General features: G+C 36.2%; 1 protein-coding gene across 1 annotated transcript in view; it reads right to left on the reverse strand.

The window, feature by feature from the left end:
• The window catches only part of LOC134752770 (talin-1), a 168,635-nt gene that overhangs the window by 84,026 nt on the left and 64,324 nt on the right, over nucleotides 1–20,285 (reverse strand). The window contains exons 12-20 of the mRNA XM_063688465.1: nucleotides 20,068–20,240; nucleotides 18,848–19,009; nucleotides 16,218–16,309; nucleotides 15,096–15,184; nucleotides 11,504–11,623; nucleotides 10,757–10,895; nucleotides 10,020–10,100; nucleotides 8,477–8,601; nucleotides 7,549–7,650 (exon numbers count right to left, since the gene is read on the reverse strand). Of these exons, the coding sequence (XP_063544535.1) occupies nucleotides 7,549–7,650; nucleotides 8,477–8,601; nucleotides 10,020–10,100; nucleotides 10,757–10,895; nucleotides 11,504–11,623; nucleotides 15,096–15,184; nucleotides 16,218–16,309; nucleotides 18,848–19,009; nucleotides 20,068–20,240 (1,083 nt within the window). The remainder of the gene's footprint in view (nucleotides 1–7,548; nucleotides 7,651–8,476; nucleotides 8,602–10,019; nucleotides 10,101–10,756; nucleotides 10,896–11,503; nucleotides 11,624–15,095; nucleotides 15,185–16,217; nucleotides 16,310–18,847; nucleotides 19,010–20,067; nucleotides 20,241–20,285) is intronic.

Raw genomic sequence — 20,285 nt, forward strand, 5'->3', positions numbered from 1 at the left:
AATTCTCAAATTTGTTACTAAGTTATAAATGATAATTTTCTCCATAGATTAGAATTATTCTTGCCACTACATTTACTTGTGCTTTTGGACAGTTAGTGTAAAATAAAACCAAGGTTCCAGATCAAGCAAATGTATTAACAAAAATAATCCAACATGGCGCATGCGTGCTAAAAATAATAAAAAATAACCATCACCGTTATAATGACCGCTTTAAAATAAAAGGTAAGGACGAAAAAATTAATGGAAATAAAACTTAGTGTTAAAATTATTTTAAACGGGTTTATCACATATAAGGCTGCGTTTCCACCAGATATGTGCGGAGATGCGTAGCGACGGATGTGTTTGTTAAGAACTAATGGAATCACTGCACGCTGAGTGAGGAAAACAAATGAAGTTATTCTATTGGTTCTAAACAAACACATCCCTCGCTACGCATCCTCACACATCTCTGGTGGAAACGCAGCCTAATATGTGACCAATGACTGTACATGCTCATGTCTGCTATTTCTTTACGATTATGTCATTATCGCTGCGACAGAAAAGTTGCGTCTTTAAGTCTAAGGATCTCCCGAGATATATCGACGCGGAATCGGCAAAAGCCGATAGGAAAAACCTTTATGTCTGCGCAATAAGAGCAAAAAAGCCGACGACGCGTCGGCCGATGCGAGCCGAGTCGAACGACGATTTTTTCGCTCTTATTGCGCAGACATAACTTTTTCCTATCGGCTTTTGCCGATTCCGCGTCGATGTATCTGGGGAGACCCTTATGCGATACGAGTGTCGCATCCTTTAGACGTCAACTCATACAATTGTATGAAAAGTTTAAACCCCTGGGCTAAAAGGTTTATAGCTGTCCATGTCTGGGACTCGTTGGGTTAAGAGGCCGTAGTCGATTTTGGAGCAAAAATTTTAAATTGATAGATTTAGTCGTTGAAATTATACACGTTTTGTTACGTAATATCTAAATAACAAGTATTGGTTTCTATTAGCACGTTTTCTCATCTTGCCTTTTAATAATGAGGTCGCGAGCGTGCGTCACCGGTAATATATGAAGAGAAGGGGCAGTTTTTAAAAATTCATCAAAAAATTATGGTGGTAAATTATACAAATTGATGTATAAGAACAGTTTCAGCAAATGTTGTAGATTGTTCAAGTATCCAAATTACGTTGAAATTAAATCGATTTTCAGAGAAATTGTAACTTGTTTTGAAGTAATTTCTGGAGGAAATTGAATTCGTTTAACTTTCATTTCCTCGAACTCTAAGTCATATAACAAAAATGTAATCTGATAGAGGACAAGTACAGAATATGTGTAATACAAATTTACCATTTTTAGCAGTCCAAACTTTACGAAATTTACAAATAAGAGCGACAAAATCAGTGCTTTACGCGCGTTTACCTAAACGTCCTTCAGAAAAAAAAACATTACTAATTTAGTGAGTCCGTTTTAAAAAAAATGATCTGATAAAAGGCAAGATAAGAAGACGTGCTAATAGAAACCAGTGCTTGTTATTTCAATTTGGTAACAAAAGGTGTACAATTTCATCGACGAAATCTATCAATTTTACATTTTTGCGACTAAAATCGACACCGGCCTCTTAAATTGGACGGAAATGCCTTATAAAATCCTCCAGGTGATCCTGAACAGTGTTGGCCGAACGTTAATTGCAATTAACCGTTAACCAGTACAAATTGAACCGTAAACCGTAACGGACGGTTACAGTTTACGGTTCAATTTGTACTGGTTAATGGTTAATTCCATTAACGTTTCGGCCAACACTGATCCTGAGTAAAAAATACGAGTACAGCCAGTATCTTACAAAGGCTACTGATTATATCTTTGCACTATAACTTACCCGTTTTAAAGCGATCAAAATTGTATTAAAAATAAACATGTCTGACAGTAAAAACCGTGCCCATTAACCGTTAATGTCGTGAGTAAAAAAATATAAGTAAAATATTAATATAACTGTCATAAAACGGGACTATACAAGGTGAAAAATACTTAATGAGTAACAAAAATAAATAATAACAATGCAAAAACGGTTACAAAATAGACAATTTTTGAAAAATTTAACAAAAAATAAATTATAAAACTCCCGTGGGACTCAAACATATTAGATTATTTTAAATCGGGTCACTCACGTATTATTAACGCTCACGTATTATTATTAGCTATTCGACTTAATAATACGTGAGTGACCCGATTTAAAATAATATAAAAAATTAATTAATGATTTAAAAACAAAACTGTGTGGCAATGTACAATTTTTAATAAATAAACACCAAAACATGGTCATTTTAAATTACCTCACAAAGGTTTCTTTTTATAATACGTGTAAAACATTACCAAGTTAATATAGTTGTTGGGCAAATAAGAATAAAGTAACGACGCTAATCAAGAAAAAAATCATACATTTCCCAGCTTGTTGCTATCTCTATCGCACGCGCGTAAATATATTACTGTCCCGTCCATGATGGCGGCGGTCAATGACACTGTGCGAGCGGTAAAACAATAGCATTATGCGAGTGTGATAGAGATAGGAAATGGCGGGTCGATATACGAATTTCTTCTTAGCGTCCATACTCTAATTGAAGTCACAAGTAAGGTAATTTTTATATTGACCATAATATGTCATAATTTTGACCAAAATTACATCAATGAGTTACTTATACCAATACCAACCAATAAATGCTTCTTGTTTTAAGTAATTAGTTACCATATGACTAGGTTTTAGTACCTTTTAAACTTAATATTAAAAAATTTAGAATTCTAGTAACTCATAGATGTATTTCATATAAACACCAAAAACAATAATACTGATAATTTTGTTAAATACCAAATAATACTTGTAAATGCCAATAACCATCTTAATAAATTAATATAACTTATAACAAAAGTCAAAAGTAGTAACGTAAGACTAGATTAGTCAAGCGCTGTATAATGTTAACAAAACTATAAAATAACAATAAGAAATCAGGTAAATAATTTCATTAAAATGAACAAAAATAAACATGGTCGATTTTAAAACTATGTTTTTACCGACATATGACCGTGATACTAAATATTTTGAAACTATGGACCAGCAGCTTTTTTCAAAATATCCTATTTAAAATGTAATTTGTGGCGTTACATGCCTATATGGTCTACATTTGTATCAAATCATTCTTAAAATAGAATTCCTTCAAAAGAAAAGGTCGAGTGTTGATTTTGCTATTGGTCAAACAAATCTCGCCAGTAGAAAAAGGCGGCAATTTAAAGAATTTAGGCGCGAAGGGTTATCGTCCCATAGAAAATTTGAATTTCGCGCCTTTTTCTACTGACAAGATTTGCTTGATCAATTATAGTTTACATAATGTAGTTTTTTTTTTAGTTTTTTCTTTTAAGACCTCCTTTTCCCATACAACGTAATGTGTTAAAAATGTTACCTAAAGTCATCAGCCGGGCTAGCACACGATTGGCGCGAGAGTATCTCGCCGCGACATAGACTACCCGTCCCTCTTTAATTCATACAGTTAGTAAAAGACGGGTAGTCTATCTCGCGGCGAGATACTATCGCGCCAATCATGTCCTCGGCCTACTGGGCGACTAAAACGAATCAATTTGTTTATCAAATTCAATTCAATTCAGTAGTTTTGAAACTACGGTGGATTACACGACCTCTTCTTGGCATGTCATAATTGTCATAATCAGGTCAAAAATGGATTTGAAATTTTGCTTTAACTGAATAAAAAATAGCGGTCGTGCGACGGTTTTGTATTATTTTTAACAAACAGCCTATACTACTTTGTCATGCTAAAGATAAAACCTTAATACCATGGAGACTATATAAAGGAGCCAAATCTCTATGTATGAAAAGTGTCCATCAAAAAACAGTAATTAGGCGGCGCCACCATACACCGAAATACTACCAAAAACAACCTACGTAATTTGGTCGGGTTATTTGTTGCCTTATATGGTTCATGTTATACTCAGAGCCTAACTAGCGCCACCGGAGAGATTAGGAACTATTATTTAAAGCTGAAAGCGGTCACTTTTGCAACAATTCTGTCATAAGAGATCGGCATCCTTTCTATACCATCCATACTTAAACCTACGTCATTTTGTCAGTCTAATTCCTTAAACTTTTGTCTTTTAATGAGTAACAAATAGTTCTTAAAAAGCTTGAAAGACGAAGATCGCGAAAAGTAAAAGGAAAATGACACCAATGGTCGAATCAGCAAATAAAAATCCTTATTCATCTGTATTTTAGAATGTCAGTCATGAAGCAGTAAATATGTTGTTATTTTAACTATAAAACTTCCGTGATACTCAAACATATTAGATTATTTTAAAACGGGTCACTCACGTATTATTAAGTCGAATAGCTCGACATGTTACGACATGATACGTAAGTGACCCGTTTTAATTTAATCTAATAAATATGTTGTTAATTAGCGAGTATTAAGTTGCAGTGCCCTCACAGGGTTCATAGCCGATCAAAATTCTTATGTAACACCTTATTATGTACCTATGAAGGCAATAAATGACTGAATACTCAATAATTATTTAATGTTATTAGAAAAATGTTACTATTCAATGGATGAATTTTTTAATGATGAAAGTCTGGATAATGCGAAATGATTTAATTGTTTATGAATTTTATGATAACTATTAATAATTTATTGTTAAATTTCATTCGAGTATGAGTATGACCATAATTTATGATTATTAATGATTAACGCATGAATTAGTTTTATCTTATTATTATTGTTTTTTTTTTTTTTGACACAATTTAATTTTATTTAAAAGTTTATATAAGAAATTAAGACTAGGTATAAGTTCAAAATAAGTAGTTTAATATCCAATATTGTACACCCTAGCAGGGTATCATGTACCCACTTGACCAATATGTAAGACCAGTATGTACCAATGAACATGATTACAATGGAATAAATGATATGATATGATATGATAATTGGACAAGTATCTAAAATCTCGATTAGATGTTACTCTTATCGCGCCTGTGATAGCTGTTACTCAGGTGCAATTTTACTCACACATTGGTCGCCATCATATATATCGGAGCGGCCAAGGTGTTCACAATATCTGAACACGCACTCTAAAGCCTTGACAATAAAGGCGTGTTCAGATATTTGTGAGCGACTTGACCGCTCCAATATATCTAATGACGACTGTACGGAAATGACAACAATTACAAGCACTAAAATTAAAGTTAAATATACATTTCATTTCATTTCTCAGGGGAAACTTTTCATATAATGTATAATTAATGAAATTAATTTATTTGGATTATTTTGCTATTATTTAAATTTATTTCTGACGATCACAATGTAGATTCTTATAAATTGACATTAATGTAATTTGTACTGTAATCATATGTTGTGAAATAAATATATCTAATCTAATCTAATCTAATAACAAAACTTCCGTGAGACACAGACATATTAAATATATTAATAACGGGTCACTCGCGTATTTTATGTCGAAAAACGCTCGACATGTTTCACTCCGTACCGAAGAGTGAAACACTTCGACTTAATATACGTGAGTGACCCGTTATTAATATATTTAAATATACATGTTTTGTTTATAGATAGCCAAAAAACAAGGGTTTTATTTGCTGATTCAAAAATAATATGGAATAAAAGCATAAATACAGCTAAAACGTGATGAATTGTCAAGAGATTCGGCAACTATGATTGTTTCCTACTGTGAAATAATGACGTCATTATAAGACTTTTAAGTACTTCAATATTAGAAGGAAGGTAGTTTTGTCAGATCTATTTAATTGCTCAAAAATGTTTACAATTACAGTTAACGTAGTTGTGACATTTTTTGCATACTGTTTCGGTTAACTAATATAAATTCCATGGAATTTTAGTCCGACATTATATTTGCCAAATTTCCATTTGTCTGAACGCGTTTTTTTAAATCGAGGGGTTTTAAGAAAATACATAAATACAATCTAACTTATGTACACCATGGCTTTGTAAAACGATTAGATAAAAATAAAAATAATAAAACATTTGGTCAAATTAAAATTCGACAAATTAAATATCGGATAAGGATTCTTAGGAATATTGATACCCGCTATTCTATCTATAAACCGACTTTTTATATATGATTGCATTACCATTGTTTGGATTTTAATTTAAAAAAAAACATGGACCATTCACCCCCAAACAGCACTCATTAGATCTTTACTTTCCTCTGCATTTCTAATCTTATTCATTTTGTCATATTTCGCTCATTCCATATCCACCATACTGTAAATTGTTGGATAATTCCGATAATCACCCATAATTCTATAATTATAGAGTTAACTCGGAATTATCTGACATTTTGAATTATTCGGAATGAATCTTACCCAAAGTTCAAACTTACTTACTGGTCATCTCAAAGCATTTGCCCTCACCCTCATCTTTCTCGCATACCTCTTTAGAAACGAAACACTGCACCAGCAACGCAAAAAACGCGGCTATCAGCGCCAAAAACAACAATAGATTCAGCCAGTTCTCCTTCCAAATAGTTTTTAGCTCGATATCTACGCAAACACATTTAGGACAACATTTCTGCTGAGTCCTCGGGCATTTCCTTTTGCAATATTGACAGAAACCTTTAAGGAAATTCGTGGTCGTGTTTCTAAATGAAGGATTATAAAAAATGCGTATTTCAGTTTTGCCTTTCTTATCACTGTCTAGTTCTACTGTTGTTTTGCGATCTCGCATCTCTGTCGTGTAGTATTTCTCGCTCTTTTTAACGAACGTTTCGAAATCATCTCTTTTGATATTGATTTCGTTTTTAGTGAAGCTGGCTTCTGCTTTTTCCATGAACGTTTCTGTCGTAGTTAAAACTCTATTGTATCTGTCTAAGTTATTTAGAAGTTTCATATTAAGAGCGCCCAATACTTTCACATCGGGGCCAGCTTTAGTGACATCATTACGAATGCTATGACACTCAATTTTAGATCCATTTTTCTTATTAATCTGCTCATTAATCTTATTCTTCTCAACATTATCCGACATAAAGAACCTTTCACGTAAAATATCATTCTTAGACTTAGTAGGTTTCTCAAAATTGATATTAACGTAGTCATGATTAGAGAAATCTTTCTTAAAATTGTATATTTTATCAGACACAGTTTTAGGATACAACTTCGGACTATCATTATCACCTACCACATTCAAATTAGAACCTTTAGAATCAACTTTATCATTTGAATCCTTATTACCTTCTAAATAACCTTCGCAATCATTCAAAATCGCTTCAAAATCACTACCTCTATCATCATTCTCTTCCACTATAGCCGCATTTCCCGGTTTAAACACCGCATTACAATAATCAAGACTCCTATAATAATCCGAATCACTCTCCTCCTGTATGACATCAAGTTGCCAATGTCCCGTGTCTATATCTTCATAGATACCGTCATCGTTATATTTGGTATCGAAGTCGGCGCCGTACTGGTCGCCGTCTCCGAAGAAGGCCTTGTAGAAGTTGTCGTAGCAGTAGTGCAGCTTGCGGTAGAAGGTGGAGGGCTTTACCTGCGTCTCCTTGTCCCCGTCGCAGTCGTCGCCGATGGTGTGCAGCACGGACGTGGACGCCTCGCCCACGCGGGACGCCGCGTTCAGCAAGCTCTGGCGGGGCTGGAATTCATTATTTATATATTAATTAATTATTTTATATTATTGTATATTATTATAAGTACATTTATAATGTTTTTATTCGAAAACATATTAGGCTTAAAATCAAATACAAGTAAGAATTAAAATTTAAATTTAATTAAATTTTAAGTTATATCTCAATTTATATTTAAACTGAATTCTAATTTTAAGTTTTTGATATATAAATTGGTTTTATGAATAAAATGATTATGATTATGATTATTTGCGTACTGAAAATATGAGAATTTTATATAATTTGAGAATTGTGATCCTTAACTGCCTTTTTTTCTAGCTATTGCCATCCGAAAATTGCTAAAGCGAGAGATTATATAAAAGAAAACAAGTCTAACTTGGTGTCATATATACAGCAAAAGAAATATCACATCTATTTTTTTTTACTTTATTACACAAACAGAAAAATTTACAAATGGCGGACTTAATACCAATAGGCATTCTCTACCAGTCAACCATTGGATCAAACAGAGACATAAATGTTGGTGCATCCTAAACGAAATTAATAACTAGCTTAAATCTAAAATAGATTCTATTTTAGATTTAAGCTAGTTATTAATATCGTTTAGTACTACCACTGTATATATCTTGGTGCAGATTCATAACTTATAAAGATAAATTTATCTTGTTGTTAGTATGACATACTTACAAACTCAAACAGTCCTCAAAAGAAGACTGAGCGTCCGAGGAATCCAAAACTCTTTGGAGTCAAACTCGGCAGCTCTCAGCAGGTTACTCAAGGCGAGCGAAGGTAAAATCAAGTGTGAGCGTAGCGATGTACCCTTAGAATCTTTACCTCCTTGGTCTCAGGTTCAGCAGCCTTCAGCAGGTCGCTGAAGGCGGAGCAGAGCTTCCTGGTGGCGTCGAGAAGACGGTCGCCGTTGTCGTCGTCCTCCATTAGAGCGGCGATCATTTGGACACCTGCCAAAACAAACAATTTAGTTCTCTAATATTGGCCATATCGATAAACTGATTCGATAATTCAAAACTGCTAGGCGCGATTGAGCGTTTCTTTTTTTTTGCCTATTTTTATGTTCCAAAATTTCCATACATTTTTCAAACTATCCTTTTTGTTTCCGCCATGAAAAGTATATAGGGAAATGGTCACACGATAGGAAAAAAACGTTGGGACATTTTTTTATCCCATTAGGATCGAAAGAATCTAATTTGAACCTTACACTAACTGAATTAAGTACTTTTTCTAAGAAGTTCTTTTGTTTCATTGTTTTCTAAAACAAACGAAAGTCACCCTAATCTTCTATACAACACGGTTCAAATAAACAATAGGAAAACTTTGTATGATGGGCCTTACGAGGTTATAAAGGTTTTAAAACCTAACCAACTAAGCTTTAAAGGGATTTAATTTCCTCCCATATTTGCCGGTAGTACAAAATAATGAAGTAAGTAGGTATTTGTTTTTTGTTTTTATTTTTATGTCAACTTTTACTCCTAATTTTGTACTAAATGTTGTTATAAGACTAACACTTAGTTTATAGGTTCCCTATAACATTTAAAACTTTCGCGTTTTGAACACATATTAAATCACATTTAGAAACGGGTCTATCGCGAATTTATTTTGTTACCTTTATTTACCGACGTTTCGACACAGACAAAATAAATTCGCGATAGACCCGTTTCTTAATGTGATTTAATATATAGGTTCCCTAGTTTAAGTATTACTAACAAAATATGAATTTTTAATCTTTTTTTTTTTTATAAATAAACCAGGGCTCGGAACCGGTATTTTTAAAAAACCCCGAAATAGCCCAATATTTTGAATTATTTTATGCTCATTACGTAGGACTGAATCATGTATTTAGGAAACAATTTTGCATTATTAAAACGTCCCATTAAAAATGAAATTATAAACAAAAGAACGAAAAAGAACGTAATAATACCGGTATTTTTGTATGGAGCAAATACCGGTTTCCGACCCCTCAAATAAACACTAATGAAATACAATATCGCTAATTATCTCAATCCATATAATTTTTTAACAAGACACCAAAGAGGATATAATAGGATAGAGCGGTACTACATATTGACTAAAACTTAAAATTAAGATGTATAAAAATACCGTAAAATGTATTTATATATGGTTAAATGATTTTTTATTTGCATTAATTATTTTTATATGATTTTGACCCATGTTATTTCACTGATATGCGTTAAAGTTGTTAAATAACAAACGAAACCGTCAACGCTATCTATTCGAGAGTAGGCCTAAGGTAGTGGCGCCATCTGACCGAGAATCAAATTTTCTTGATTTTCGTGGCATGTTTTTTCCTTAGACTGTATCCATCTATTACGGAGTTATATCTATCTTTGAAGACACTGACCCTTCGTCATCTCTGGCAGGTTACTGGTGATGGTAGTTATAGCAGCACCAACTGCTGTATGGTCCACCTCCTCTGTAGACCCTGCAATAAAAACACACATTTATAAATGTCACATTACAAGTAGGAATTAGTGCAAAACGAAACTAGGTAGATTTTTACAGTACAAGTTGATTCGAGAGAAGAGTAGGACACACCCTTCACAAAAAATGAGAGCTACCGCGTTTAATTTCGCCGCTAGGGGCGCTAAGTTTTAGGGGTTTCAAGCTTTTTTATCGGTAATTTTCACTCCTTAATCATAATTGTAGTAAATCTTTGTCCATCTTTGATAAACAAACAATAGATACTCGTATAGCTCAATAAATGTTAGTTATTTATTTAGTTAGTTATTTAAAAAAAGGGCCAACTAAAATATATGCAAAATTACAAAAATACAGGTTGACCCTTCGGAGCGAGGGTGCCTCCGGTATTGTAACCGGGGCAGCCGGGGGGGCGACACGGTGGAATGTTCTGCGACCCCGTGGCGCCCCCAACAACGGTAGAGGGGGCAACGCCGCAGGGGATGTTAGTGGGTATTCTCTTCCGCTCCCTCTGCCTAGCAGAGGGAGTTACGTGAGGAGCGAGTTCCACATACCACCCCTCAATGGGCTTCCCTAGCCCGGGGGTGAGATGCGTAAATGCATTTACCTCTGCGTCAAAAAAAAAATGGTCGGCAGGGTCGCCATGACAACATAACTTACCTGACGTGAGTGTGACTACTTGTGCAGTGGCCGCGTTCATAGCTGCGATCTGTGACGTCACAACTTGCTTGCTCGTGTCCATCGTCACTTGCTTCCATTTGATCGAAGCGGCATCTTGGCCGAGAGATGGCAGGGTCGCCTGATCAAAAAACAGGATTTACAAAATTACACATTAACACTATTATATATAAACTTCAGGCGACTTAAAAATGGCGAAAACCTTGATTATCTTTTTTATTTATGACATTAATACGATTCTGACTTTGGACAAATGTCATCAACAAATTGTCAAAAGCACTGCCAATGATTAATACAGTACCTATGTTTCTTTTTGTTGTCGATCATTGGAAATAACTTTTGTTTAAAAAATTATATTTTTATTTTTTGTTTTAATTAAAAAAACATTAACGATAGAGCATTCCTGAGAAGTCACCCTACGTGGGATTTCAGGGTTTGTCCAATGGCTAAGGTCACCCTGTATATCGTTGTCTAAGTACCCACAACACAAGCCTTATGGAGCTTACTGTGGGACTTAGTTAATTTGTGTAATAATGTCCTATAATATTTAATTAATTAACAACCCCTATACATACTCTGCTGCTCTCTCTCTGCTGGGTGGGTGTATTGGGGATGGGGTGGGAGGAGGTTACCCAAGCTGCCCGAGACCGAAGTCAATGGAAGAACAAGATTCGAGCCCTACAACCCCAGCAGGGGGTAACAGGAAATGAAGAAGAAGAAGATACATACTCTGCTGAGTCCCTCCTCAGTATGCTTGATGAGCTCTCGTCCGCTGGTGATGGTCGACAGTAGCGCCCTCTGCGGTTCACTCATTATTGAGGTAACGCGAGTTTGCTGTACTTGCGATGCCTGCGAATGATAAAATATTAAAGAACTACCATTACACATAGCACATACTGTCCGCGCGCGAATTCCGTGCACGGCTGAGGAATGTTAGGAATGTTGGGCGTCATGACAGAGTGGTGTCATTTTGTACGTACGGGCGCGGCGCACACCCCCCCACTTCCTCAACCTCCGAATGCACGGTATTGGCGCGCGGACAGTACAAGAAAGAATCATTATATAGAATGTGATCCAAGTTAAACAGTGCCGATAGGGTAGTTGACACATGTTGAATTTTATAGCTAAATCTAGTTAAATAGATAGAAAATGAGCAATTTATCACAATGAATTGGAAACTTAAGGCGGTTCCCTGAGCCAGAAGGCGAAAAATCTCCTTATATGATCATGTTTTTCTAAGAGGCGTTGATATTCGTAGACGTGGAAAAAATATATGTAGTTCTTGACTACATTATCTTTAACATAGCTTCCGATACACGAATTATGACACTTCGCTCGATACAATTAATTCCCAAAGTCACCTCTAACTCGGACTTTTAATCCTACTTTACTCGGTTATTTATTATGTGATACTATAAACAAAAAAAGAAGAATAAACAATCTTAACATAAATAGTAATTTCATAGCTTTAGAATTTCGATATTGTAAGGTAACGTTTTTAAAATAAATAAAAACCGACAAAATTCGATCAAAAGACACTTGGCGCGCATGTTCTTTCCCGTTCTTTCTTGCGAAATGTGACAAAGAAAGCGGCAAACCGATGGAACGGCCTTAAAAAATATATTAAAAAAATATACCCACAAATGGTCTCGCCGGAGACCAGCGCTGACTTTAGGGTTAGCATTATGCTGAGGCGGAACCATTTCGTGGTAAACTATATACTTTTTTGTTTTAAATATACTTTTTCTTTGTAATACGTTTGTATGAAATGTAGTTTGCCATGAATAAATGAATTCTATTCTCTAAGAACAAATTAAATTATTTTCTATGAAAATATTTTAATTTGTGTTTTTTTCAAGTAGACACACTACTATTTAAACTATAAACTGAAATAAATGTCATATACGAAGGAAAAAATGACCAAAGCCTCCAGTGTCCAGAGCTGGAATCGAAACAGCGTACCCCGTTTACCGGACAGGTGCCTGAACCGCTCGGCTATCCGGTCACGGTGGCATGGGTCGAAATTTCCAAGTATATGACAATTCCCGAAGGCTTGTGGCGCCCCCTGGCCATCTCTAAGGTAGAACAGTACGGTTCGACCTTCTAACTGAATCAACTCGGGTGATTACGGGCTAGCGAAGAGAGATGGCGCTGCCATTAATACTCTAAGAACAAATTAAATTATTTTCTATGAAAATATTTTAATTTGTGTTTTTTTCAAGTAGACACACTACTATTTAAACTATAAACTGAAATAAATGTCATATACGAAGGAAAAAATGACCAAAGCCTCCAGTGTCCAGAGCTGGAATCGAACCAGCGTACCCCGTTTACCGGACAGGTGCCTGAACCGCTCGGCTATCCGTTCACGGTGGCATGGGTCGAAATTTCCAAGTATATGACAATTCCCGAAGGCTTGTGGCGCCCCCTGGATACTGGAGGCTTTGGTCATTTTTTTCCTTCGTATATGACATTTATTTCAGTGAATTCTATTCTGTTCTATATTGGAATAATAAAAAAATACAAGACCTCAAAGTTTCGAAAAAAAAAGTAACGGGTATCATTCGATTCCTTACATTTTATTTAATAAAATATTGTACATCAACAATATACATAAACGCAACATTTCACCGACCAAATCACAATTACCTTGTTTTCCACACATCGAAACGGCTTCTAAGCAAAGTGACACAGTGACGTCACGGTGTGTTGCCATTTTGTTAGAGCGTTTCGTCAGTAAAGTGGCGATGCCATACTTCGACCATCATTTGTGACGTTTTCAACCAAAAGGTACCACATTGTCGCTTGTTGATAAGGTTGATTTCTAATTGAAGCTATATGGAAATAGTGCCTTACTGACAAGCGACAACAAGTACCCTTTTGGTTGAAAATGGCATATTTGTGACTTTCGTATTGCTTTAAGACAATTGGTTCCATACAGACCATGGAGACTATATAAAGGAGCCAAATCTCTATGTATGAAAAGTGTCCATCAAAAAACAGTAATTAGGCGGCGCCACCATACACCGAAATACTATCAAAAACAACCTACGTAATTTGGTCGGGTTATTTGTTGCCTTATATGGTTCATGTTATACTCATGTCCCAGAGCCTAACTAGCGCCACCGGAGAGATTAGGAACTATTATTTAAAGCTGAAAGCGGTCACTTTTGCAACAATTCTGCCATAAGAGATTGGCATCCTTTCTATACCATCCATAATACAGACATTTGATCCTCAAAACAAACCTGATCGACTGATACCATTAAAAAAAATTGTCAACTACCCTATTGCTTACTATTTGTGGTGTTTTCTATAAAAAGGGACCTTATTGTCGATGGCGCTTACGCCATTGTTAACGATGCTCCGATATAAATACAATGCCGCGAGACGCTGTGCGGCGTAAGCGCCATCGACAATAAGGTCCCTTTTCATAGAAAATGTCCCATTTTTAGTTGTTGAGAGATGATCACAGGCTGAATGGTGTGATGGAAAGGAATGATAGTAAATAAGGAGCTTAGTATGTACCTACACAGCCTATCTCGTAGACTTTAACAGTCCAAGGATAATGCGTGAAACAAAGAAAGGGTAATGTCAGTTAGTGTGTTATAGACTTGGAAAAGGAAGAAAACACAGAAGGTTCAAGTTATCGAAGGTCAAAATAATGATAATGGCACATAACGCATACAAGACACGCAAAAAAGGTTCTCAAGCAAAATGTACAATACTAAAATGTATAGCGAGCGTCAGATTTCGCATCAATGTGTAATTTTAAAATAATTTTGACGACAGATTTCGAAAGTAGCTGTATGAACATTATACAAAAATAATTGAACGCCGTCGAGTTTAGACTCATTATAATCTCCAATGCCTAATCAGAAATAAAAGGAACAATATCAGTGCGTTTACGTCATAGACATATATATTACTTCGTAAAGACCGGCTTTACGGGCTTACGAGCACTACGAATGGGGCCGTTACATCGCATTTAGTTACACCAGTGCGGTCAGTCGTGTGGCGAATTGCGCAGTGGAGAGGCGTCGGTGTTCGGTCGGAATTGTATGCATACGCTTGGTGCCGCCTCCAATGTCCAATGGTGACGCCTTTCCACTGCGCAATTTGCCACACAACTGAGCGCGCGTGTAACTAAATGTGATTTTGACTCCAAGGCTGCTCGTAAGGCCGGTCTTTACTAAGTAATATATATGTCTATGGTTTACGTCTTACGTCCCCCTAATTTCTTTAAGCACATATTATATTTAGAATATTTGAAACTGCACATTTTGCTCCAGAATTATTTAAAAAAAAAATGTAAACCCACAGCGGGCGGCGTGTGCCCGGTGATGACCTGCCCCGACACCGTGGTCTGCTGCGCGCCCGTCATGTGCCCCACTGCGAATGACTTTGCGCCTAAGGACGCAAAATAAATTAAATTAAAAAAAAGCAAAAACAGTACAATAGCTTATGTGCGTATAATATGCATCTTCTCAACTGACTTTTACGTCGAAGACCCTAATCTGTTAAACAAAAGCCATTGTTTATTTTAACCGAGCGGTCGGCCATTGTGTGCCATTGTTAGACACTAAGCACGCGCCGTGGCACGCGCTCAGAGACAAAAGAAACAATGGCTTTTGTTGAAATCATTTGAGAAGATTTATACTATAATCTAGCTTCGAGTTTGTGCACAATGTAAAATAAATAAAAGTAAAAATATACACAAACAAGACATTGTAGTGAATTCAATATCAGACAATCTACATCTACATTCAAAATAGTATACTGGCAATTTCCCCCGTAACGCCCAATGTGCATTACAATATACAAGCTGTTTCAATCTGATTCGAACCTTTTAAAAACTACATTAAGTAGCATTTCTTTTGTTTCATTGTTTTCCAAAACAAACGAAAGTCACCCCAATCCACTATGCAACAAAGTTTAAATTAAAATTAGGGAAACTAACTATAAAACTCCCGTGAGACTTGAACATATTAAATTATTTTAAAACGGGTCACTCACGTATCCGGGAAGACGGTCCTCGTAAATTGGACCGAAACATGTCGAGCTATTCGACTTAATAATACGTGAGTGACCCGTTTTAAAATAATTTAATAGAGAAACTTTGTATGGTGGGCCTTGCAAGGTTATATTTGAGAAAATCTTCAGTCTTATTGTCTCTATATTTATTGATTAATTGCGAGGAAAATACATTTCATTGTTATGACTATAAAATTTAGTTAATGAGTTAACTTTGCTTGATTGCCACCGATATGGTATAAAAAAAAAAAAAAACAGGTTGAATCAAAAATGTTTTTCACTGTCTTTGTTTGACCCAGCGATTGTCTGGTAGAATATCTTGATACATCCACCTATTGTACTTTATGATTAGTGCGATCAAATTTAAAATAAATAAATACAACGGTGCCAAATATGTTAAAAGCAATACCTTCAGCTCCGGGTCTCATGACAGCCGGCTTGGCCACGGACTCAGTGTTGACTTTGCCCGACTTGAATGTATCGTGCTGAATGATGTTAGCCCTGCAGACAATCATACATACAAAATAAATATTTATCTACATTACATACAAAATAAAATAGTTGTCTACATTAAAAATAAAGATAATTTAATCATTAAGTAGGCATAATACAAAGCGCTTATGAACGTCAAATCATAGAGTAACTTATACTAGAGCGGTACTGTCATAGTAAATTTTGTAACCCCAGTAAATTCACTGCCATCTGTCGACACACTTTAAAACTAAAAATTAAGATTTATAAAAATACGATAAAATGTATTTAAATATAGATAAATGATTTTTTTATTTGCAATAATTATTTTTATGATTTTGACCCACGTTCTTTCACTGATATGCGTTAAAATAGTTAAATAACAAACGAAACCGTCAACGCCATCTATACGACTGTAGGCCAAAACTAGTAGCGCCCTCTGAACGAGAATAAAATTTTCTTGATTTTCGAGGCACGTTTTTTCCTTAGACTGTATCCATCTATTACGGAGTTATATCTATCTTTGGTTAAATAAAGCTACAATATCTAGGAGACATATAAAAACTCAAAATGCGCGTTTTCCCAGACCTAGCTAGATCGATTTAGTGAAGATCTCTTTTTTACTTAATTAGAGGGCTTCTGAAAGACAGCAGTAGGGCTAAGATGGTCGGCTCTTTATCATTTGTCACCACGCCTGTCACGTTCTAACAAATATGTAAGTGCGGAAGTGATGCATGGCATGACAGGTGATAAAAATGCGACCATGATACCGCTGCTGGTTCGATTTGGAAAATTATTTCAATTTTTGAAAGGGTATCTAGATTCAGTTATCAGGCCTGGATCTGATGATTGAATCCTGGAGAAATCGTGGGTACTCTTCAATTAAACAGGGAACATACCTTGAACTCACGTATCGAAAAAGTGACTTAGCGAAGTGGAAATGCTGATGATGATCATACGTTTTGTTAAATAGCTTCTTTTATTATTAAAACTTATTATCATCGGTTACCGCAATAGTTTATTCATGAAATAAAACTATGAAAACGGATTATATCGCGTATATTGAAATTATAATACATCCAGACTTAAAGGGTTCGAAACGTCGGGATGTATTATAACATACGCGATATAATCCGTTTTCATAGTTTTATTTTATTTAACTTACTCGGAAGGCGACACGGAGTCTTCAAGCATGGCGGAGCCCTCGTCGCCATCAATGCCGAGGTGGTCGCGAGTTGATGAATAGGTATTTATACCACACATACGTCAGTGAGGATTTCTTCTCATAGCTTCGCGATAGTAAACGAGTAGAACCAAAGATAGATATAACTCCGTAATAGATAGATACAGTCTAAGGAAAAAACGTGCCTCGAAAATCAAGAAAATTTGATTCTCGTTCAGAGGGCGCTACTAGTTTTAGCCTACAGTCGAATAGATGGCGTTGACGGTTTCGTTTGTTATTTAACAATTTTAACGCATATCAGTGAAAGAACATGGATCAAAATCATAAAAATAATTAATGCAAATAAAAAAATCATTTATCTATATTTAAATACATTCTATCGTATTTTTATAAATCTTCATTTTTAGTTTTAAAGTGTGTCGACAGATGGCAGTGAATCTACTGGGGTTACAAAATTTACTATGACAGTACCGCTCTAGTATAAGTTACTCTATGGTAGAACTTAATGGCTCCTCTACACTATCGGCGATGATAGAGGACGACTCGCGGGCGCGATAGTGTAGAGGGCATACTCGGCAGTCCCCGCAAGTCATCGTCTACCATCGCCTGCGACCCGTGAGTTGTCGGTTTTTGGGCACGCATCAAAGGGAATCGCCGGGTGGTAGCGTTGTACAGGCGATCATGTGGATGCTTGCACGATGATAGACGATGATACTTTCAACGATCATCGCCGATAGTGTAGAGGAAGCACAAAGAGTGGTAGTTACTTGGAAGGCGAGACGCCTTACGGCACAACATAGTGATACAATGATTATGCGAGACTTGTACTTATGTACCTTACCTATGTTGAACAAATAAATGCTTTTGACTTTTGACTTTGACTTTTGAGACGGAGTCTTCAAGCATGGCGGGCCCCTCGTCGCCATCAATGCCGAGTTGATGAATAGTTACTTCTACCACACATAGGGTCGGTTGCACCAAACCGTCTGTCACCGTTAAAGCGTTCGCTAAATTTGATCGTATAGGAATTTTCATAGTACTCGGTTGAGTGATATTGATCAGTATTTTAAGTGTATTGTGTTATGTAATGGATTGAAATTTAATTTGAATTATTGTGTAATGACATATTGAAATCTAATTGACTATTGTGTTTGTAAGTAATTGTAATAAATTGAATTTTTAATTTGAATTATTTAGTTAAGTAGTAATAAGGATTATTTTTAATTTAAGGTTAAGGCACTATTGTCTTAGGGTTACCTGTAAGGATAGTTGCTGTATTTAATAAAAAAAAAAAAAAAAAAGAAGTACGGTTGGTGTAACTGGCCCTCACTCGTACGTCAGTGAGGATTTCTTCTTCTAGCTTCGCAATAGTAAATGTTAGTTACTTGGAAGGCGAGACGGAGTCTTCCAGCATGGCGGAGCCCTCGTCGCCCTCGATGCCGAGGTGGTCGGTGGCGCGGCGCTTGCGCACGATGATGTCGATGTAGCCGGCGATCACCTGCAGGATCTGCTCCGCCTCCGTGGTCTGCACGGAGTAGTACTGGTCGCTGTCGACAAATGGGAATATTACTATACTCAATCATATCATCATTCGCTTGCCCTTATCCCATTCATTCAGCATGTCTGTTTCTTCCATACCTCTCTCTCGCCCGTCATCTCATCCCTCACTCGCATTCGTTTCATATCATCTCTCACACAGTCCATCCACCTTTTCCTCGGTTTTCCTCTCCCGATACTTCCCTCCACATTCATTCGTAATACCTTTCTCGTCACATGCCTTTCATCCCTCCGCATTACATGTCCGTACCACGCTAGGCGATTCGCTCTTACTTTTTCTACTATAGGTGCAACTTTCAGGCTTCCTCTTATATACTCATTCCTTATCTTATCCATTCTTGTCACACCACACATCCATCTTAACATTCTCATTTCCGCTACATGCAATCTTATACGAGTACAATACTCTTTATTGCAATACTTATTTGTGCAACAGGAGAGGAAAGTTGGTTTTTCTTGCGAGTGTTTATTTCGAGTCCCGAGAAAGCGAAAGATTCTATAATTGAATCACGAGCGAAGCGAGTGACTCTAACGTAGAATTTTGAGCGTGGCGAGGGACTCAAAAACACGAGATGTAAAATAACTTTGCTCTCGTGTTGCACACATAATTTTTCACCTCAGTAGTGAGAACATATTAAAGGTTAAAATGTATTTTGAATTACACAGAATAATTCATAAAAAAAATGTTATCAAAGTATGAAGTGGCAGTTCATGGACTTCACTAAATTAAAAACCGGCCAAGTACGAGTCGGACTCGCGCACGAACTCGGTTACGTACCATTACGGAAAAAACAGCAAAAAAATCACGTTTGTTTTATGGGAGCCCCATTTAAATATCTATATTATTCTGTTTTTAGTATTTGTTGTTATAGCGGCAACACAAATATATCATCCTTGAAAATTTTAACTATCTAGCTATCACGGTTCATGAGATACAGCCTGGTGACAGACGGACAGCGGAGTCTTAGTAATAGGGTCCCGTTTTTACCCTTTGGGTACGGAACCCTAAAAATGGCCTGTATATGGCAACCGCTTCGGCGATACAAACCTGTAATCACCGAAGTCCAGGGTGAAGGTGTTGGGGCTGGCGCACCAGCGTCGCACGGTAGTCAAAGGCCAAGTCTGAAGGATCTCCTTGGTTTTCTCGTCCAGGCGAAGTACGGAGTCCTTGGTGACACCCAAAAGACGGGGGACTAGCTTGTTCTTGCCCTTCATTTTCTCCTGTAAAATGATGGAAGGTTTTAAACCTAATAACAATATCTAGTG

Source organism: Cydia strobilella, chromosome 25 (genome assembly GCF_947568885.1).
Source record: "Cydia strobilella chromosome 25, ilCydStro3.1, whole genome shotgun sequence".
NCBI lineage: Eukaryota > Metazoa > Arthropoda > Insecta > Lepidoptera > Tortricidae > Cydia > Cydia strobilella.